This window comes from Ambystoma mexicanum, chromosome 1q (genome assembly GCF_040938575.1).
Source record: "Ambystoma mexicanum isolate Mex_15411 chromosome 1q, UKY_AmexF1_1, whole genome shotgun sequence".
Lineage (NCBI taxonomy): Eukaryota > Metazoa > Chordata > Amphibia > Caudata > Ambystomatidae > Ambystoma > Ambystoma mexicanum.
In genome coordinates this window covers 418,105,521-418,128,611 of record NC_090922.1, presented here as the reverse complement: position 1 = coordinate 418,128,611, position 23,091 = coordinate 418,105,521, and the positions used below count along the sequence as shown (strand labels likewise).

At 45.3% G+C, this 23,091-nt stretch overlaps 1 protein-coding gene across 1 annotated transcript in view; it reads right to left on the bottom strand.

Moving 5' to 3' along the window:
• The window catches only part of SLC6A2 (solute carrier family 6 member 2), a 1,124,598-nt gene that overhangs the window by 225,135 nt on the left and 876,372 nt on the right, over positions 1–23,091 (bottom strand). The window contains exons 9-10 of the mRNA XM_069639646.1: positions 12,552–12,664; positions 3,447–3,575 (exon numbers count right to left, since the gene is read on the bottom strand). Coding sequence (XP_069495747.1) covers positions 3,447–3,575; positions 12,552–12,664 — 242 coding nt within the window. The remainder of the gene's footprint in view (positions 1–3,446; positions 3,576–12,551; positions 12,665–23,091) is intronic.

Below are 23,091 nucleotides of genomic sequence, written 5' to 3'. Positions count from 1 at the left end.
CCAGGAGTGGAGCGTGGGGTGCGGTGGGAGTGGCGCATGGGATGGAGTGCGGGGGGGGTTGCATTCCTAATGTTTCACCCTGGGCACCAAAAGGACTATAAACTGCAGAGGTCACAACATGCAGCAGTGCCAGTGGTAGAATACACGTTTAACACGTTAGTTTCCTAACATTATAAAAATGAACAGGCACATTCACTTTTATAATGTTAGGAAATGAACGTGTTACACGTGTATTCTAGCACTGTCCTGCCTGAGGGCCGAGGCTGCAGCCTGTAGCAGTGCCAGTGGTGGAATATACGTTTAACACGTTTGTTTCCTAACATTATAACAATGAATAGGCACATTCATTTTTATAATGTTAGGAAACTAACGTGTTACACGTGTATTCTAGCACTGTGGACTGCTGGTGCAGCGCCCCCTAGAGGCTGACTGACGTGAGGCAGCCGCCTGGGCTGCCTGATGCAAAGACCGGCCCTGCGGGTGATCAGTAAAACAATTGTAGCAATGTCACTTTAAAGGATATATCTTTGCAAAAAAAGGTGCAAACGGGGGCTTACAATTCCCAAGGGTCCCAGAACGTGAACCAGGGGCATTAGGCCTCTTAGCAGTTTCTTGTTCTTGATCTTGGGAGATTCAACAGCATTGAACCGGGCTCTTTGTGCTGTGATTGCAGTCAAACAGGGTTCGAGATGCGGCAAGTCCTGTTGATCCAGGTAGCAAGTCAGCTTCGAGAAATGGTTCTGCGTTGTTCGAAGCAGTGTTCAAAAAGATGCAGTTCAAGGTTTGTATTGGCAGTCAAGTCAGTTCAAGATAATGTTACCATTGGGTCAAGTCAGCTCGTAACATGATGGCTCCCAGCGGTTCGAGTCAAGGTTTGAGTTGTGTCGAAGCAAGGTCCTGTTGGTTTGATGCAGTGCTCGAAGAAGCTGCAAGTTTAATGCTTGTGTAGAGGTGAGCTCTGCTTGTGTGATGTGCTGTCATACTGGTCCGTAGGTTTCAAGTAGTGGTTTGAAGAAACAAAAGAGTGCCAAAAACACCACCGCTGGTGCTGTGACAGTTTGAAGCCATTGAGCATGGTCAAAGCAGTTTGCAGGTGACTCAAAGAGGTGAATCAGGATTACAGGCTGCTTTGCACTTCTTAAGGTACTGTGAGTCCCACTCCATGGCCTCCACAAGGTCTGCTCTTCCTGCTCTGCCTTTCCAGCCCAGGGATGTTGGCTGGCACATACAGGTATCCCTTCACCTCCAATGAGGAGCCTGGTTCCAGTGCAGTTGGCAGAGAGGCAGGCCATGCTCCATAGCAGTTCACCCCCCATGTACCCTGGTGATGGTTAAGGAGTAGAGCTTGTCTCTACCTTGTATAGCACCTGTCTTCACCACTATGGCAGATAACTTTGGAATGGACTCCACTCCCAAGAAGGATCCAGAGATGCATTCTTCTTGGTGTCAGAGAAAAAACGAGGAAAGCAGTGGGAGACCCCTCCCTTATAAAGGCAAACTGTCACAGGGGATTGGACAGAAAGCAAACTGCTCTAAGGTTTCCAATCTGTGTTGCTGAAACATGTTATCATGGCATACCCAGACTGCCTTGTCCGGGAGAAAATGGTGGGGAAAGGAAGGGAAAGAGCCCCAACAGAAAAGCAAGATGGTGGAGCCCTTCTTAGGTCCACTGGCTATTCTAACCCCCTCCCTTCCAAAGCCAGCAGACTTCAAAGGCCCTTTGATGTGCAATACCCTGGTGGGAGGCTGGGCTTTGCCATTTGAGTGGCAGGGTTCTCAAGAGATATCCTGGCAAGAGCTCCTATGCCTCATGCGACGTGTTGCCCTTCATCCTAGGGCATCAAAGGAAGACCGCATCCTGAGTATGTTCTCACTGAGAACAGTGTGGAAAGCCGGGCTAGCAATGAATACACATTGCCCTCACATAGCTAGTGTGGGCTCACAGAACTGATGCTTAAATAGTATCAAATTGAGGTGGTTTTAATAAATGTGTGCTTGTATCGGTCACTGAGCCATAACCAGATATTACTTCTTCTTAGTTACTACTCTGCCACCAGACAGATAAGGCAACAATTATGATATTTTGTATCAGAGGCACAGAATGTAAAACGCCACCTCTGGCATAAGTAACTTTGTGTCACAGCATCTGTCAGAGATGCACATGTGACTTCTGAACCTGCTCTGTGCCACTGAAGCCCAGTTGCTGCAGTTGTCAGGAGATTGGTTCAGCAAAGCTACAAGGATGTGCTGTGTTTTTGGCATGGAGAATTATGAATAGTAGACTCCTCTTTCTGAAACAGAATTACCTGCATCATTTCATTGTAATACAAAAAAAAGCCAGCGATTTCACACCCTCGCCAGATACATAAACAGCTAAACCTAAAGATGTGTGAAGATACTTATAGATGAGCTTTAGTGAGAAATTAGGACTTTTTTTCATGACTAATAACTGGTCCACTTCGCTTGCAAAATGGTAGAATGGGCATGGCCGACGCTCCCCCTTTATGAGAGAACTTGCGCTATGTGAATTGTAATTGTAATTGCAATTGTTTATTTATACAGTGCCTATACACAGGTGGAGTGCTTCAAAGCACTTCAAGGTGGGAAGGGAACAAGGCAATACAGTAGTCATTCTTAGGCCTTGAAGTTTCTGAATGATCTAATCAGAGAAAATAGCATACTAGGCCTGCTAGCATTTCTCCTAATGCATGTGCATGAAGTGTTGCAGTTGCGACCAAGCTAGGAAGGGGGGACAGAAATAAAAAGGGGGGATGGGACAGATGAACATTACTAGTCCTAGTAAATTTAGGTCATGCCTGCGTACAGATGGGGGTTGGGGAACAAACACACACAGTCCAACAAGGCCCTGGGTTAAGTGCAGAGAGTTTGCCTCACTAATGGAGCGTAAGCTGAAAGTGCAGGATTGCTGAACATAGTGCTGTGGCGAGGAGGCAAGTGCAAAGACTGGCGGGGGGGGGGAGAGGGCTGGGACCTGTAAGACTCTGGAGGTGAACCAGGCAACCAGTCAGCAAAAACTGAACAGAGTTAGGGAGGAGAGGGAGAAGGAGGGTTGAGAGAAAAAGAAAGGCGGTTAGAGGAAGAGAAGAGGAAGGTCTTGAGGAGTTCCTGGAACTTAAGGTGCTCCGGCTCAAGACGGAGCGAGGCAGGTATAACATTTTAACTTGGGCTACGTATCACTTCAATTGTTCTTGCCCAGCTTTGCAGAATGAACAGAGACTGTTGTTGTGACCTATATTTTGTCATGTCCTATTGGTACCGTCAAGATATGCCCTGTTTTATATTATGCACGAGCTAACATGATCTGTTATAAATGTGAGCATTGCATAGGTTATATCCCTCGAGTTGAAAAAGTTGAAGTATCACAATTATTATGGCTTTCTGTAAAGGCCTTTTAACAAATAGGAGTCATTGAAGTGACTACTTACGTTGGTGATGCACAAGAGGGCAAGCAGGAAGGTGCCAAAAGAAACGAGAAATGTAAACAGCTTCCGGTGTCGTTTCAAAATCTTGATGTCATCTGCCAAGCCAGTGATTACTGCTTCCATTCCTCCCATCTAAAAAACACATCGAGAGCTATGTTAAGAGGGATATGATATGATATTTTATTTATATCGCACCTATACAAAAGTGTTTCAAGGCACACCGTTGCAAGGTAGGGGAACAGGATTGAACAAGACAACGATCTTACTAGGCCCAGTGACATTGAGATTGCGCAAGTGCGGGGGAGAGGGAAGGGCAGAAGTGCCAGGGGAAGGGGAGCAGGAGCAAGTGCAAGACATGGGATAAACATTGCAAACAAGAAGTGCAGCCAGCAGGTGGCAGTGCCAGGGTTAAGTGCAGAAAAACAGGTGGTAGATAAATGCAGGTATGGGGGGATTGTAGGGATGCAGAGACAGCCCCAAGTGCAAGGTTGCCGGGGGGGGTCAGTGGAGGTGTACAACTGGGAGGGCAGGAACTTGGGCCCATGGTTCAGAGGGTAGCCAGGTAGCCAGTGCAATATCGGACAGGAGATCAGCAAGGTAGCAGAAGAAAGAAGGTAGAAGCAAAGAGGAAAGTCTTGAGCTGCTTCCGGAACCAGAGATACTTCTGCTCAAGTATCAGAGAGGCAGGGAGGCTGTTCCAGAGAGAGGCGCCAGCCGAAGAGTGCCATTATTTTACATCAATCTAAAGCAATGGGCATTATGGTGCTGTGCAGAACATATGCAGTTAGCTGGTGGTGATCAGACGAGGACACAGAGGAATAATAAATAGTGCAGAAATGTTGTATTTGAGCAAGTTCAATTAAGACTGCGGCAAAATGTGTTCCAGTGCACAATCATTTTTTCAATGCATTTTTACACCAGGGCAAAGGACTAGGACGAACACTGCCCTGGTGCATAACGGAATTGAAAGAAGATGTTTCATGCACTAGATCTATGTTTGCCCTTGTGCGGATGGCACTTGCTGCGCTGCAATGTTTCTGCTATGCCGCCCACAGTGCCCCCCCTCTAAGAACTAGCTATGGTACACATCATCTGCCCATCGTGGCAACGGCAGCTGCTGTCTGCAGTGTTAGTGATGCTGACGCAATATTACAGAAGCTGTGCTCCGATGCAAGTGCAATTTTGAACGGTATTAGCAATAGAGAAACAACTGCAAAAAAGGAATTCTTTCAATGCAATTTTTCACCAGTGCAGGTTTGCCCGAGTGCTAATACGGAACGTTATTAGCACTAAAGCAAACTATGCTCTTTTGTAAAACATGCATTGAAACAATATATTTTGTACACTCGGACTAGGTTTTCCCAAGTGAAATTACTGCACAAAAAGGCTTCTGTAATGCGGCCACTGAGGAGGTATTGTGCCCCCATATAGGCTACCTGTGGAGTGGCATCGCTGGCACAGCATGGAACCAGATTGTTTGACAAAGCACCAGTAAGTTCACCCACAAGAACATTTGGAAATAAAGTCGGTAACCACACAAAAGAGACCCATGGTACAGTGGCCACCTGGGAAATCTCCAAAGTTCAGCTGTGACTTGACTTACCCAACATCACATATACCTGGCTGGGTTTGTTCGCTGTTGAGAGACTGTATGACGCGGAGAAGCTGGCAATGAAATGTCTTGATTTCCAGAGCACACTACTCACACGATCAACTGTTCAGGGCTTTAGGGTTGCTGTTTTACTACCTACAGTTGTAAGAATTTATTTTCTAAAATACGGTATTTGCTGCAGCCTTTTAATATTGAAATCCCGTTTTTTTGAATTTGTCAACCACAGCAAGGATGCAGTATTCAAGCCTGCTGTGGCTGGAACCGGTGAGTGCAGGTTGCCCACAAATATCTGTATCACGCACTTAAGCAACTGATCTATCACACACATTTACTGTAGCCCTCCGATAAGTAACGATGCAATGGATGAGGAAGTACACAGTGATTCGAACTTGAGAGATGGGGGTGCAAGATTTCAGATTTTTAAGAAGGAAGACAGCATCTTGGACTTTCTACTGGCGTGACATATGTGAGGCTCCATACAAGTGTCTTCTCTGTCAGGGATCTGGAAGATTTATCTCCACGACAAAGGCTGGTGTTATGCTGTGCATGCTCATCACCTTGGCCAGCCAATCATCATTTATCATTCAAGGCGCTGTAAACTAAAATGGTTGCATTTCCTAGGGTACCGGATATTCAGAAACCTGATCCCACCAGAGCAGTAAGTACCCCTTCTTAGTTGCTTTCCATTGAGCACATTGTACTTATTTTATTTGAATTTATAGAAGTGCTCACAAAGCCCAAGGGCATCGAGGCGCTGTTACATAAGAAAGGCCTTAGTTGCAACAGCGAGGTGGGCGATAGGTTACATTAGCCTGCATACACTTGTTAATACAATGCTTAGGTGAGTGGTATGGTTACAGTCGCCTTTCATTGTTCAGAAAAACTTGAGTGGTTCACTCATTACAGAATGGCTTAGATATCTTGTTGGGCGGTAAGGTTACACAGAGCTGCAGACATCATACATAGTAAACATTTAGATAAACAGTCTGGTTTTGACGGCCTTGCGGAAGGCAAGGTGAGAGGGTTCCTTTCTGATGAACTGAGGCAGTGAGTTCTATTGTCTGGATGCAATGAATGGGAAGCTTGTGCCACCGCCTCTTGCCCGTTTAATTCTTGGGACCTGCAGTAGGTTGGCATATGGAGTTCTAATAGGTCTTGCCGCCGGAGGCAGGAGGATTCTATTGTAGAGGTAGGAGGGTGCGCTGTGGTGTATGCATCTATGTGTGATGGCCAGTGTTTTAAATAAGACGCGCTAGCGGACAGGCAGCCAGTGGGCGTATTGTCTAGTTGCAGATATATGTTCTGTTTTGGAGATGCCCAGTGCAGCATGGAGGGCGTTATTCTGGATGCTTTGTAACTTGTCCAAGTTTTTGAAGAGGTTCCTGTAAAGAGTACATTACAGTAGTCTAGCCTAGAGCCTATGATAGCTTGTGCAATGATAGAGATTTGGTGGTCGAAAGGAGCGGTCTGGTGGCATTAAGGAGTTTGGAGTAGTAGGCAGCAGAGGTAGCTATTGCGCTTACTTGTCTGGGCATAGTGAGGTTGTTGTCTAGGTAGACTCCTAGAGTTTTGAGTGACTGGGAGACTGAGATGATGATGTTGTCAATGGTGAAGGTTTGGTATTTATCGTCAAGGATGATGCGTGCATCGGTGAGGGCAAGATGGAGTAGTATTAAGTTGTATAAAGATTACTGAGTTTGCTCCTTTTTCTAATCCACCCAAAGTGTGTGTCATCAAATCCTTGAAGCGATATGACATGATATGTCAAGCATGAGAGCTTCCAGATAGCAGCCATTTATTTCCTTTTGTATATCATCCTCTTTCCCCTCTTTTGCTAGCCTGGCGAAATGGGACGTGAACGAGGTTGCGGTTGTTTCATTATAAGTGGCACATTCCTCAACGAGTGCCCTGACATCCAAGGCTTTCTGGTTAAGATCCAGGTTGGAGGATATTTGAAGTCAGCTTATGGGTGTAATGCCTGTATACTTTATACATTTTGTTGCACATCTGTTGAGCGTGCTTCATCAGTTGTGGTTTCACTGCTTTGAAGTGCGCATAATAGAAGCATCTGCAGAATACCTTAGAATACTAATTAGTGCGAGTAAGCGTACAACATTTTTATTTATTTATTTATTTATTTGTTACACGCCCAGACCTTGGGGTATCACGGCATGGTTACAGACAGCTTTGGCATTAATCATACATTATGCATAAAAATACAGTATACAGAAATAGGAAACAAGAAAGATCATAACACACATTCATGGGCGTTTTTGCAGATTCAGTCGGTGGTCAAGGCTAACATAGATTAGCAAATCGATATGCTAGTATTGGTTAAATAACCAGGTTTTTAGTCTCTTCTTAAAGCCAGGGAGGGAAGTCTCTTTCTTGATGTTGAGGGAGAGGGCGTTCCCATGTTTGGGGGCTGGGGGCTAGCACAAGGAAGCTGCTGCTCCCCGCTTTGGTAGTTTTGTAACGAGGGGGCACTAAGAGTAGGTTGTCATTAGATCTCAGTGTTCTTGTGGATTCTTTTGTTGATTGTTGAGGTAGATTGGGGCTTTTTTGGCAAGGTATTTGTGGGTGATGCAAAGTGTTTTAAAGATTATTCTAGCTTTGATAGGTAATCAGTGGGCATCCTTCCTGGTCTTAGAGATGTGATCAAACTTTTTGATCCCTAATGCTGCCCTTAATACTTTGTTTTGCATGAGCTGCAATTTAGTGAGGTTGGAGCTGGAAGTTCCTAGCAATAGCACATTGCATTAATCCAGTTTGAATAGTACCAAGGCTCTGGCCAGGGTGAGGCAATTGGGGGGGGGGGTGGAATTTTTCAGAAATTGTCGACTTAGAGAGATAAGCTTGGATGTATAGGCCATGGATGAGGATAGCATGTTGATATGTTTGGTCATGGTAAGATTAGCGTCTCGGTATACACCTAAAGTTTTCACTTGCTTCAGTACTGGAATCAGTGTACTGTCTATATTGATAGAGGAGTAATCTGGGTGAAGGGCAGCTATTTTAGATGGGGAACCTATGATGAGAACTTCAGTCTTCTCGTCGTTGAGACAGAGACTATTCAGTGCCATCCAGTTTTGGATAATGGCATATATTTTGTTTATTTTCAAAGTGTCTTGGTCGTAGTTGCCTGCAATGGGTATGAGGATCTGGGTGTCATCTGCAAAGTTGGTGTAGATGACACCCATTTCGTCTAAGACAGATAAGAGGAGCTTTGTGTAGGTATTGTATAGTGTGGAAAGAAAGGCATGAGCCTTGGTGTACTTCAATGGGGACTGAGAAGGGATCAGCCGCATCTTTGGCTATGGCGACTCTGGAGGTGCGATCTGCTAGGAAGGATTTAACCCATAGAGTGGCTTCATTGGAGAAATCAAAGTCCTTGGTGAGTGACGTGCATAGTTTGTTGTGTTCTACGAGGTCAAATGCCGCGGATGGATCTAACAGCAGGAGTATGCAAAGTTTCCCTGAATCTCTGATAGCGTCCATCTGGATTTTGAGAGCCAGGAGAGCTGTTTCCGTGCTGTGATTGGGCCTATAGCCTGATTGTCTGGTTCCAAGGCGTTGGTTCTGTTCAAGGTGTGTTTGGATTTGCGTGTAGGCTATCTTGTCTATGAGTTTGCGTAAAAATGGGACCGTTGTTATTGGGCGGTAATTGGTCGGTATTGAGGGTTCCAGTGTAGGTTTTTTGAGAAGTGGGGTAACCCAGGCTTCTTTGATGCTGGCTGGGACTGTGTTAGTGTTAAAGGAGGAGTTGACAAAGTTGGTGATGGTTGGGGTAAGGGTGGAGGCCTTGCCCCCCTGAAACAACTTCAGCATCCTCTCTCCTAAGGATCTCTCACACCTCTTGCTTCCCTTAATGCTATACTTACACAGATGGCCTCCTTCCAGCCTCACTCATTGAACACCTCAGCGGTTAATGCACCACTCCTTATTGCAAACACCCCCCTCAATTAAGGTGCATTAACTGATGTATTGAAGACAAGCCTCATACAATCCCTTGTGAAAACACCCTCAATCGACCCAGTGGACCTTGCTAACTACAGACCCATCACAAGCCTCCCATTCACCAAGAAGCTTAACAAACAAGAAGTTGTGAACCAACTACTTGTCAAAATTGACCAGCTTGTCCTCATCTTCAATTACATGTCCAGTTTCTAGCCCAAAATCAGCACTTAGACTGCCACCATTCAAGTGAGGGACAAGACATGTGAATCACTGAGTGAGGGGGCTCGTGCCCCTTAGTACACTTGGACCTCTTGGCTGCCTTCAACACAACCAACTACCTAAATCTTCTTTCCCATCTCACTGACAGGGTTTACTTCTCCGGAACAACCCTAAAATGGTTTGCGTCCTACCTACCCAAAAGACACCACATTGTACAAATAGGCTCGTTCAGATCTAACTGACTACAAGTCACATATGTGGCCCTCCACATGCCATTCTCTCCCCAATAACCTTCAATCTATGCATGGAACCCTTGGGAACACTCCTAAATTACCTCAGCATAGCCATCAATTAGTACGCCGATGACAATCATCTGTAACTTAAGTTCAGTGGACCGCAGGGCATTATTCGCCTCTGAAATGCGAAAATGCCACTATCCAAACACGGATGTCAAATGCCTACCTCAAACCTAACCCATCAAAATCAAATTTGTCCTCATCAGTCCCCTTGCCAAACAACAGCTTGTGCAACAATGGCTGGATGACATGAGCCTGGAAGGATTTGCCTGACAGCTGTCAATCTGCACACCACCATGGCTGACACATGCCAAACTTCTGTGTGCACAGTGCTACGTTGTCATGGCAACGTGGTGCTCAGCACTAGCACTACTGCCCGGGCTTGCTGATTTTGACTTCTTTCTGGACCTGCAGGCCCCTACCCTGACCCCTCCAGCCCCCACACAAGTTCTAAAATGTTTAACACCCATGGGGGCATACATCCCAGCCATGAAGTGCCCCAAGTCCTCCTTAATTGCTTCACTTCAATCTGAAACATTACCTTTGGTTTTTCTGGTACCTAAGGGCTTGCAATTCCAGGACCGAGACCACTAATGCTTAATTGAAGGTTTTAGGAAAGCTAGTGTAGACATATTGATAACTATACAACTTGGATCTTGTGGAATACACATGGGGAGATCCAGAAATGAGGATGCTCAGCTTTGTTTTGGGGTCCATGCCTTGCCTCCATGACCGCCGTTTCGAGGTCCCCATCACTCCACTAGTATCAGCTCTTTGTCTTAATACTAAGCCATTTTCGAATCCAAGCTTATTTTTGGCCAGCACTGTTCAGTCAGTGCCTTAAGGGGTAGTTGCAGCTTCACCAATCCCAGGTGACTGCAGAATGTGACCCAATACATACTCATTAGCAAGCACAACTGTGATCATATAGAACTGCTCCCATAAGTCTACCTGTTCCTGACAGCCTGCAAAGAGTGCATGTTTATGTCCAGTCTGTTGTTCTCGTCATGACTTCATCCTTCCAAATCGCACAGCAAACTGAGAACATAAGGACACCCTCTCTTGCCCCCACATTCAGAACACTATGTTCTTTAGAGCTTGGGCAAAGATTCCCATGTGGCTTGGTACAATCTTCCTTTGAATCAGGAGACAAGAGGATATCCAAATGTCTTTCATTAGCAACATGCACCACACCATCCTAACGAAGTATTCTTTGAATGCTGTGTAGCTTCCCCTGTCTTGTGATCAATATCTTGGCCATTCTAGTCCTGACACTGCTTTTTATTGTAGCAGATTTGTGAACTGTTATAGGATCTTATTTTGTGAATGAAGCTTGCTATTTGATAATGCAGATAGCACACATTTTGTTTTAACGCTATAATGACATCTTCCTTCAAACACGTAGAGCCCGATTAATGGAATTTTGTGCACAGTTCAAAGTGGCTTTGCACTGCCGACAAATAATGTCAACATTTCCACAGCGTGTTGTATTGTAGCGAGCAGGAAAAGCATCCTCCCGTTGGACCCTGATGAAACTCATAATGAATGAAACACATCAGCCCTCATTCCGAGTATGGTGGTAGCCATGGAGCAATTAGCTCCATGGCTGCCTCCCATACCGGCACCGCCTCCGGCGTTGTTCAATGGGGACTTACTGGTCCATTCCGACCCTGGAGGGACCGGTAAATCCCCATTGAACAAACCATTCCCCATTCCAATTTGAGCCCCCATAGGGCTCAAAGGGAATGGGGAGGGCGCAAATAACGGGCTCGTGCATGGCAAGCCTGTTATTTGCGCCCTGGTCCCCTAACGGGACCCGTAAGGTACGTTTGGTCCAACCAAACGTACCTTACGGGTCCCGTTAGGGGACCTCAGAATCGGGCGGTAGGGGATTACTGGCACCGGTCTCCTTAACGGTGCCCGGTATCCCCTAACGCCCGACTCGGAATGAGGGCCATCGACTCACTGTATTCCATTATGTGAAAAAAACGTTTTTTCAAACTGGATGGTCTATGTGGCTATTTGCATTTGTGGCTTCCTGGTAGGGGAATTGTTAACTGGAGCCAAGCTCACTTCTTCTCCCCTAACTCTGAAAGTCCTCCTAGGTGGTGACTTCTGTCACTGCGTGATGTAACATGGATGCCTTAGTCATGTTCTATCATAGAAATGAAAGGCATTTCCAAGCGTGATGGGGCATAAACTGCAACAGTATCACAGAATGAGCAACTCTGCATGAAACACTATGTTTTCTAAGGCAATAAGGGGTGCTCCTGCATTTAGTGTACATATATATCAATACGGCAGGCCTACAAAACCTCCAAGAGGGTACTCACGTGCTCTAATCACCACTTCTGAGCCGCCTGTCCATGTATGATAGCATAATAACATTATCCAACTTGGCACGGGTTCAGGATCCATTATTCACTAGTGCTGGTGCCCCTCCGTCAAACCAGGCCTTCTAAGGTTGGGTGACCAGACGTCCCGGTTTTTCTGGGACAGTCCAGGGAAATCACCCTCTGTCCCGGGGTTCCGGAAGTTTTTTCATATTCCAAACCCCGTCCGGCGATAGGAAGACTGGTTGGCTATGGTCCCAAATTCGAATTCCCAAAATCGGGTCCCGCCGTGACTTTTCCTGCGCGTATATGGGGGCGTGAATGCTTTTCATGCCACCATTTCCTCCCCCTTCCCCTCCCCGGCGCTCTCCTCCAATGAGAGGAGGGCGTCTGTGAGCACTCCCCGCCCCCTGCAACAGGCCAGTGACACAGAAGAAGGACTACCGTTTTATTGTAGTCCTACCTCTCCTACCTCTATGTCTATGGCCTGTCCCATTTTTTTTTATCTTGTCACCCTATTCTAAGGGTACATATACAGTATTAAACAATGTACGTGGATTCACACAGTCCACCTTGTGTCCATATTCATAATCCATCAATATTCCACCAGCCCTGACACTCAGCTGCATTTCTGCATCACAGCACAATAGCAATGCAGGAGTGTTCACACTGCAGCAGAGGTGTTACTCACGGCACTGTCGATTCCCAGAGTGAGCAGCATGATGAAGAAGACCACTGCCCAAAAGGTGGATCCTGACAGCGTGGAAATGGCTTCGGGATAAATGATGAAAACTAGTCCCGCTCCTGTAAGAGAAAGACACGTGTGCGATTAGGCGGGTTTTCATATGGACATTCAATCAATAAAGGCAGAGGAGTAGTGAAACGGACTGATGATTTTAATGGTTACATGTGTGTACACTACTGTGGCAGCGTGAGGTAATGTAGGCTTACGTTGAGCAAAATGTTAACAAATATTACATTTAAAAAAAACGAATCCAATACTTCAAAGACTAGACACCCACAGAGGGTCCAGGATGAAACAAACCCTTCTGTACAGACAATGGAACACAATTTTCAATGGGGCGTAACGTATAAGGCTTTTACTCCTTTCTTTCACGTCACTCGCCATTTTCATGCATTTTATAACAGAGAGTAGGGGACGATCGTAACGTACGTTTCCCTTCCTCTCCGCCATACCACAACATTTGTGCCGGCATGGAATTGAATGCCGGTGCAAATGCAGAGGACTCCTATGGATTCCACCGACTTTTTACACCAGCAAAAAGCAGTTGGACTCCAGAGGAATCACTTGTAAACACTGGCTGCCCTACTTAATTTGTATGGTGGGGTGCAAAAGGGTGGCGAACCCCAATTTTACCACACCGCCCCCTTTTGCCCTCCACAGTGCAAATTAGGAAACTTTTGGAGCGGGAACCTGTGCACGAAAAAGTGCAAATGTTACAGGTCACCGCCATCGATTCACAACAGACTCTTATATGAACTGCAAAATGGTTCAATATCGGCCATGTTTTTGTAGGGGGATGCATTGTTCAGCAACTTTTCACTCGTCATAAATACAATTTTGCCTAGACTCGATCTAGGCCTCTCTTTCTTGTTTAGCCCTGCTGCACCAACTTGAGATTTCAAACTCCGGTCCTTGAGAGCAACAAACATACTGTAGTTTTACGATATGAGAGTCATTTTCTATGACCGAGATCGTAATAAAAAAAGCTTGAAAAAAAGCATGTTTTGTATGATCTGAATCATTTTAAAAGTTCTTTATTGTGGAGCGGGGGCACAGATCCGAGTCACCGATTCCATTCACCCCTCACGCTCCGCAATACAAAACAGAATGCCTCTCAGGCAGCATGTGATTTTCATGCCGGTGGAAATGCACGTGATTCCTATGGAATCCACCAGTCAAGAAATCCGCCACCTTAGGAATCCATAAAAATGGCACCCACAATACAAATCCTTTTTGAAAAGGGTGTAAAAGTGACACGGCTCGGGTTTTCGTGATACATCTTCACACTCATCAGAAAAGATTCAAAGTTGCATGGAAGGGATAGCATTGACCGAAATGTAAACGCATGTGGACCCTTCCGTACAAAGAAAGGCAGACTGGAAATTGCGCCCCGGAACTAACGCTGAAAAGGAAAGTTCTTCCATTCTTGTTGAGCCAAGGGCCTGGTCACTTTTGACAGATCAATGCAGCAAAACAGACTTGATGAATAGATGCAGGTTGAGAAAAATATTTAGGGCGCCTGGCGGGGTCCTGATATACCCAGGTAGGTACACATAAAATAGAAAAAATAATCAGGATGGGAGATCCTATAAGCGGTTGTGTGATTCTGAACATATACATTTATTTCAAACACACAGAATCTTTTCAATTTCACAGTTATTTTACAGAACTTTCGATACGCACGAAAGTAAGTTGACAAAACAGACAGGTAGTGATTAAGTACAGTGGAAATATCAAATGAATATCAACCTCTATAGTGTAGAGGTAACAAATCCACATAAAGGCACAGTTCCAAATGATAGTAGGACGGACCTACAGTTGAGGTGAGGTGCACCCGGGACGGAGAATAGTCCAGGGTATAATTAACACAAGGTGTACACAACAAAAACTACAGAACATACACAAAGGGGAGTTTTTTTGCAGTTGTGTCACAGGAGATCGACACAGGTGTGTTTTGGCCATCTTGGGCTGGATTTGCAGCCTGTCTGGGTGTTGGCCTTCATCAGGATTGACACCTAATGTGGAATGGTCCGAGCTGTGGACTCCATGGTAACAGGCATACCATTCTACTCACGTTTTGGGACCGTTCCAGGCCCAGTTCCAGCCCTTGAGATCCTGCGACTTATTTAGCAACCAGGAACCCACGGCTAACATGAAGTGCACTTTGCACGTACAATCCAACAAACATTGAGGATTGTCCTAACACAGCAGCGAACTGCTAATGCAGCAGCAGTTTCATGGACCAGGAAGAAGCAGGAAGAGGGCCCAGGGTGGGAGGCCAGAAAGAGAGAGAGGAAAAGAGAGAGCAGGTGTCCCAATGAGGAGGATCTCGATCTTACCGGCATTAAGGCAGAGATCATTGACAGAACACCATTTCTGAATTGCGGCCAGACATTCTGGTATGAGAGGAGGAGCAGAGGTGGCTGAGGGGAGTCTGAAGGAGAGCTCGGTGTCATCCACATAACACTGAAAGTTACAACAGAATGTATCAATGCAGTGGGCAAGAGGTGTCAAGTAGTGGTTGAATATCCATGGAGAAAGGTTAGACCCGTGGGGAATACCACAAGTAGAGAGAGAGATGGAAGAGAGGAAAGACCCCCGTTGGACCAGGGAGGGTCGGTCAATGAGAAAGGAGGTCAACCAGGACAGAGCCTGACCAGTGATACCCAGGTTGTCACCAAGGTGATTGAGCAGGATGGCATGGTTGACCGTGTCAAAAGCACAGGATAGATCGAGGAAAATAAGGACAGAAGGAAGATTAGAGTCAAGATTAGAAAGCAAGTCTTCACAGGTGTTCAGCAGAGCAGTTTCCGTGCTTCTGGCAGCTCTGAAGCCAGACTGGTGGTCTTGGAGACAACCAACAGATTCAGAATGCAGATTAAGCTGGGAGATGGACAGCTTTTCCAGAGGTTTGCTGAGGAAAGGAGTGATGGAGATTGGCCGATAGTTAGCCAGAGAGAAAGGATCCGCTGAGGGCTTCTTAAGAAGCGGGTGCACAAGGTAGTGCTTAAGGGGCGAGGGGAAGGATCTAGTGGCAAAGGAGTGATTGCTGAAATTGGCCAAGGCTAGAGCCAGGCTGTCTATGTCGTCCTTGGTGGTTCTGGATGAGCAGGGGAGAATCTGATTTTACAAGACTTTCATAGATCGGACTTGTCTAGAAACATCGTCAGGGGTGAGCAGGGGAAAGGATGAAGGGAAGTGGCCGAAGATGGGCTAGGGGTCGAAGAGGAGGATGAAGAGGAGGTAGAGGAAGAGAGAGTGGACAGGATGCCCTGGTTTTAGTGGTGAAATGAGAATCCAGTGCTGTACACAGGGTCTGGGCAGGAACAGGAAAGGTAGAGGCTGCAGCAGGATTGGCCAGCTCCTTGCAGATTTTGAAAAGTTCAGCCGAGTTGTTAGATGTCACAGAGATGCAGGCTTGGATGTAGGCTCTCTTCGTAGAGAGCACAGAGCATCTGTACTGCCTTTGGAGCAGTTGGCAGGCCAGTTTATCAGAGGGTGCGCCAGATGCCCACCACTTCCTCGCGTCGCGGTTCCGGCGGCGTCCTCTCAGCCGCCCTACACTTGCATTTAAGCATGACGAGGTCAGAATCGTACCAAAGGTTGCACTTGGAAGTGGGCTTGCTTCATGACAGGGGCAAGGATGTCAAGAGTGTTAGAGATAGAGAGATGATGGTTAGAGAGGGCTGTGTCAGAGTGTAATCAGCCAAAGGTGTAGATGAGAAAGTAGCGGCGAAAGCCTCCACTGATACACGCTTTATGGGTCAGGGGACCGAGAATGTAGGTGGCAGTGCTGGGGATGGCTTGACCTGAGGGGTAGAGAGAGAGGTGGGAGGAGAGGAGGATGTGGTCACTCCAAGAGAGAGGAGTGGTGAGAGGGTAAGAGAGGTGGAAGTCTGAGGAGATCAGAACATCCAGGGAAGAGGAAAAAGGAGAGAGAACAGACACCATATGGGGAGTCATTAGGCCTAGAGAGGGAACGATAACGAGAATGTCAGTGAGGGTCTGTCTGGAGGAAGCACTGGTATAGGTATCAGCGAAAGTGAGGCCTGGGTTGGAGACCAGGATGTCCCTTTTGAGCTTCTTCCTGCCAGACTTAGTGAGAGGGATAGGATAATCGATAGAATAGCAGTTAGAGAAGATAGGTGAGACAGAGAGCACCATAGAAGGTATGGGGAGAGAAGGGGGGAGTAGTGGGTGGAGGCCTAAGCAGGTGGAGGTAGCGTAGGAGGAAGACAGTAGAGAGGCACAATGGGATGAACAACAGGGAGGAGAAATGGCACAGAAACAAGAAACAATGGACCTATGAAATCAGATGTACGCAAGGACCATCAACAAAGTACACAACACAGCAAGGAAGAGTGCAGACAATGCAGAATAATGCCCAAACCAAGAGCACAACCAGAGTCAAATATAATCACCACAGAACAAAACCAAAACACAGAACCTAGAAGTAAGGAATGCAGGAAATGTAAGTAATGCAAAAAACCACAGAGAACACCACAATGTCAATATAATAGGGAAGAAAACAACAACAGCGACAAAGTACAAAGTAGAATCCCAACCCACCAGGCACAGTAAACAACTGAACTGCATGTGTATGTCAAACAAAATACTGAGGGTAATGAACTACCATATTTGTAGTATAATAGAGAATCATGGGAGGGCATCAGTTTAAAAGCAACATCCTAAAGATTGTTATGCCTAACTTGTTCTGTGTTGTGAAACTCCATATTGATAAGCTAGCAATATAAAATAGCATTGTAAATGTTGAAAACCTACCCTTTTGAAATGCTGTGGATGAAGATAGAGGGGTTTTCACCTTGGAAGTTACTGATGCACATTTACAATTGCAAGGAATGCTGCATATTACGTATTGTGCTTAGGAAATGGAAGTTACACCCTGAGTCAGTCCCGTAAGTGATCTCAGCATGTAGATCTGCATTGCATTTATAATTTGAATACAATGTCATAGTGTAAGCCATGGGTAAATGGGGTGCAAATTATTAAACATTAGGCCATATATGGTGTAAGGCAGGGTTTTGCAACCTTTACCTTTCCAGAGTTTTGGACTAGAACTCCTGTGTTTTGGCCTGTCTGTTTTGGTGCCAACCATTTCGGTGCGGAGCCTTCAACCGAGCTCCTATTCAGGCTTGCCCGGTTGGCAGTAGACAACAGGGAGCAGGGAGCTATTGGCACCGGGATATCACGGCAAACAGTAATATTCTGTTTCTCTTTGCTTAAATATATTGTCATCCAAAGCACTTATAAATGCAGTGCTTTGTTTGACAGTATATTTAAGCCAAACACCACACCACACGCTCAGTACATGGAGCCTTATGGTTCCATGTACTGTGCAAGTGGTGTTTGGCTTTATATAATGTCATCCGAAGCACTACATTTCTTAGTGCGTATGATGACAATACATTTAAGCAAACAGTAACATCCCGGTGCGTAAAGGTCTCTTCGCCGGGATAGTACTGTTAGCAGTTATTTATGTTTATGTTATGTTATCGTGATTTATACCATGGATGGTATCCAGGCGCTCTGGTGGATCTGAAAAGGAATGAGGGTTTGGAGGGCTTAGTTAGGGGATTGAGAGGGAAAAACACAAGTGAGCCTTTATGTGCTGTTGGTAACTTCAGTTGGGAATACACGGTTGCTGTGTGCTGTTTTCTATTCTTCCGTTGGCAGAGGTTATGTGCTATTTGGTGTCTGAGTGTGAATGGGGTGATGTGTGTGGGGCTGGCTTAGTTTCCTGTTGGGTGTTGTGGAGTGTGTGGACTTTGCAGTGGTTTTAGGTTTTATTCTCTGCGGCAGTGGTATGAGTGTGATTTGTTCAGTGTTTGAGGGTGAGCATCCAAAGTATAAGAGAGTTATTTGTAGGATTCGTGGGGGGGAGTCTGTGTTCTTTTGTGCCAAGGTTATGTTGATCCATTGAGTTAATATTATTCTATGATGATTTGCGGTTCATCAGGTTTCAGTTGTTTTTGATGTTACTATTGTGATGTGTTTGCAGTTTCCCTTCAATGATGTTTCCAAATTAGCTTGGTGAGTTAAAGAGCCATGTTTTCAGAAATGTTCTGAACTTTAGGGGATCTTTTGTTAATATTTCCTTTGGGATCGAGTTACACATTTTTGCAACGATGCAGGAGAATGCTGTGCCATCAAATTGTCTCTTTGAGTATTGTTTAGGTCCGAGGCGTATGTCTTTGATGGAACTTACTGTTCGGTTTGGTTTGTAGATTGACATTTTTCCCTGTATGAATTCTGCTCCTTGGCCGTGGACTGCTCTATGTGTTATGCAGAGTGTTTTGAAGGAAATTTGTTTTTAACTGGTAGCTCATATAGGGTTCTCAGTGTTGGTGTGATGATGCTTTCTCTTTTAGTGAGTCTGAGGAGTAGTCTTGCTGCTGTGTTCTGTATTCTTTGTAGTTTATTGGTAAGGTAGTCTGGGAGTGCATGGAACAGATGGAGTGCATGGAACAGATGGAGGGCATGGACAGATGGAGGGCATGGATAGAGCGCATGGAATGATAGGAATGAATGGAGTGGATGGAACGAATAGAGTGAATCGAATGGACAGAGTGGATGGAACGAATGAAATGGACGGAACGGTTGCAGCGGATGGAACAGATGAAGTGGATGGAACAGAAGAAGTGGATGGAACAGATGGAGTGCATGGAACAGAAGGAGGGCATGGAACAGATGGAGGGCATGGAACGGATGGAGGGCATGGAATGGATGGAGTGCATGGAATGGATGGAGTGCATGAAATGGATGGAGTACATGGAATGGATGGAGTGCATGGAATGGATAGAGCGCATGGAATGATAGGAACGAATGGAGTGGATGCAACAAATAGAGTGGATGGAATGGATGGAGTGCATGAAACGGATGGAGTGCATGTGACAGATGGAGTGTATGGGACAGATGAAGAGCATGGGATGGATGGAGCAGATGGGACGAATGGAGTAGAAGGAACGGAAGGAGTAGAAGGAACGGATGAAGTATAAGGAACGGATGGAGAGGGCGAAACGGACGGAGTGGGAGAAACGGATGGAGACGGCGAACCGGATGGAGACAGCAGAACAGATGGAGATGGTGAAACGGATGGAGTGGGCGGAACAGATGGTGTGGACTGAACGGATGGACTGGATGGAACGAATGGAGTGATTAGAATTGACGCCGTGGATATATCTGATGCAGTGTGTAAAACTCATGGAACATATCGAATCAATAAAAAGGATAGAACTGACGGAACACACTAAACATATGCGAAGGATGAAACGGATCAACAGATTGGATTGATCAGTTTATGTAGATGAATGATCGAATGATGGAATGCATGGAAATACTAGCAAACCAAATGGATGAAACGGATCAACAGATGGAGTGAGCAGCTTATGTAGATGAACGATCAAATGATGGAATGAATGAAAAGACTAGTAAACTAAATGATGAACCAGACGAAATGTATGAACAGACGAAGCCGATCGAACAGGCAGAGTGAATAAAACGGATACAATAAATGGCTCAGATGTGCGCTCGATCTCAAGCACCTTACTGAAAACCACCATATAACATCACCACGCTTACTCTCTCCTATACACCACCACTCAACTAGAACACAGCGATACTATGACACATTTGGTATAGCTGTTCTCATATTAACACCTGCCACATACTCCTCATCAACCTAATAAAACAAAGCTGGCTCAGCATGCCCGCTAGCCTATGCGTCTCCTCAGGCCTACCACAGCCAGAAATCAGTCTGGATATCAACCCACCAGAATGAACACATATTCCTGACCTCCCTACCACCACAACTACCGCTAAGAAGCAGCTATCATGCAAGTACCACACCAGCTGCATATATATCTGGTTCACCCATGCACCTTTTGACTCTCTCCCACTCTCTCTACTGACTTGAACCATGGTTCCTGAGGGCGTTCATCCTACCAGCGCCTTGAGATCATACCAATGATACATAAGGCGCTATATAAATGCAAACTAACATAACATAACATTCCAAAACAGATGCTGTTGGAGTAATCTTTTCTTGACGTGATGAGAGAGATGATGGCGAGTGTTATATGTAGGAAGGCGAAATAAAGTAGCATCCTCTTGATTGTGTGTAGGTTGAAGAAGCACTTCTTTATTACAATGTTAATTTGCGGTTCAAGTGTTAAGTCGTTGTCTGTTAATATTCTGACATTTTTAACCACTTGGTTTACAATTTCACTAGGCCATGGGATGTGGTGTTGGATTGACCGGTCGTTGCCATAATCATGATTTCTGTTTTGTCTGTGTTGAGTTTAAGAATGTTGGCACTCATCCAGTGGTTTATTTCTGTGAGGCAGTTAGTAAGAATTGGATCTTGTTTTCTGCTAGTGTTGATTTGGTAGATGATGTGTGTGTCATCTGTGTAGTTGTAGCAAGTGAGTTTGTGCCTTTTGATGAGGTTGTTGAGAGGGGTCATGTAGATGTTGAATAGCAGTGGTGAGAGGGATGAGCCTTGTGGGACTCCACAAGTTGTTGTGCAGGGTGTTGAGCTGAAGGGGGTTAGACATATTGTTTCCGTTGTTTCTGTCATGAAGGATTTTCGCTAGATTAATGCTGTTTTGCTGATTCCTATATCTTCAAGTCTTTTGATGAGTGTTTTGTGGTGGACTTTGTCAAAGGTTGCTGATAGATCAAGTAGTAGTAATGCGATTGGATGTTGGAGTCTGCATTAGTTTTTAGATCGTCCCATATCGATTATAATGCTGTTTCCATTTCTCTCATGGGTCTGAAGCCAACTTGTGTCTGGTCTAATATCCAATTATTTTCTACATGTTCCAGGATTTGTTTGTAAATGTAGCTTTCTATGAGTTTTGCCAGGTATGGTATGTTTGAAATTGGTCTGTATTGATTAGATCTTCAGTGTTTCCTGATGGGTCTTTAAGGATTGGCTTGATGTATGCAGATTTGAAGGGTTGTGGTAAATTTCCTGTTGCTACAGAAGTGTTGATGAGGTTGAGGAAATATTCTGTAGATGTTTTTTGGGTGACAATAGTCTTGTATATGTCTGATGGGCAGGGGTCTGCTGGAGAGGGGTCTCTGTTGCTCTTGTTCACTAGGCTGTTGAATATTTCTGCCACAATTGGTGTGTAGTTGGATAGACTTGTAGATGTTTCAGCATTGGCTGGCTAGGGGTGTTGGTGTTCTTGGACATCCTCTTAATGACCTGGTGGATGTTTGTGATTTTGTTTTTGATGTGGTCATCACATAGTTTTTGTGAGGGTGTGGGTTTGTCGTTGCATGCTATTGCGTTTCTTAGCTCATTGATGATGTTGAACATCTCCTTCTATGGGTTACTTGAGTTTGTGATCTGTTCATTGTAGCATGTCATTTTTGCTTTGAGTATTTCGGCTTTGTAAAGCCGTATCTGTCTTTTGTATAGGATTTCTTTCTGTTATTCATAGTTTTTCCTCCATTCATGTCCATTCATGTCCCAGTTTCCTGTTGGTTTTCTTCAGTGCTCTGAGGTGTGGTGTGAACCAACTCATTGTTGTTTTCCTTAGTGAGGGGATGAATGGTTTCTCTGGTGCAATGTTATTTAGTGTTGTGATCCAATTTTGTATTGTCACAGTTCTTTCTTCAATGTTGGATGAGTCTAAGGCGGTGATTGATGGTTTTGTGGCGTCCAGCCTGGTGTTTAGGTCAGTGCTGGTTATGGATTTCTAGTTCCTTTTTTTAATTGGAGGATATTTTGGGAGGTTAGCTACAATTTGCAACTGGTGGGTGTATCACGAAGGGTATGAGGTAGTTGCTCTAGAGGATTTGCATTGGAGGTGGAGTTGTGGCCACGTTTATTTTGCAAAAGATTGCAACTAGGTAGGGTGAGGCCTGCTGTGTCTGTCAGTACATTTGCCCATTGCTGTGGATGCATCGTTGCTAGCTGATTTATTGGAGTTTTAGGCGAGTTAATATTTTGTTCTTCGAATCATTATGTTGAAACCTCCCAGTATGATCAGGTGATTGTGTTTTGTGGGGATGTTGGTGATGGCATCCATAAGTGTTTCAGTGAAAGTAGGGTTGTATGCTGGTGGTCTGTAGATGAGTAGGAATGATAGGTTGGTTTGGTGGTCTGAGGCTAAGTGAAGCAGTGACTCACAGGTTGGGATGTTTAGTGGTGGTGCTGTCGTAAACTTTAGCTAGTCTTTGTTTGCAACAGTGAGACCTCCTCTCTTTCTTTCTTGATTGGCTTGTTTCAATTTAAAGTTTTTGGGTAGGGAATTGGGTGTGATTACTATGAAGCTTTGAGTTAACCAGTGCTCTCCCAGCATGCATATCTACCTGCACCCTGTTGTTCACAGCCAATAGAACGCACTTGTATGCCAAAGGCACCACACTGAAACAGCTGGCACCAAAATGGCAGTGCCAAAATGTCCTAGTCATTATGGACAATGGTGAGGCATCATGGGAGTGGTGGTCCAAAACA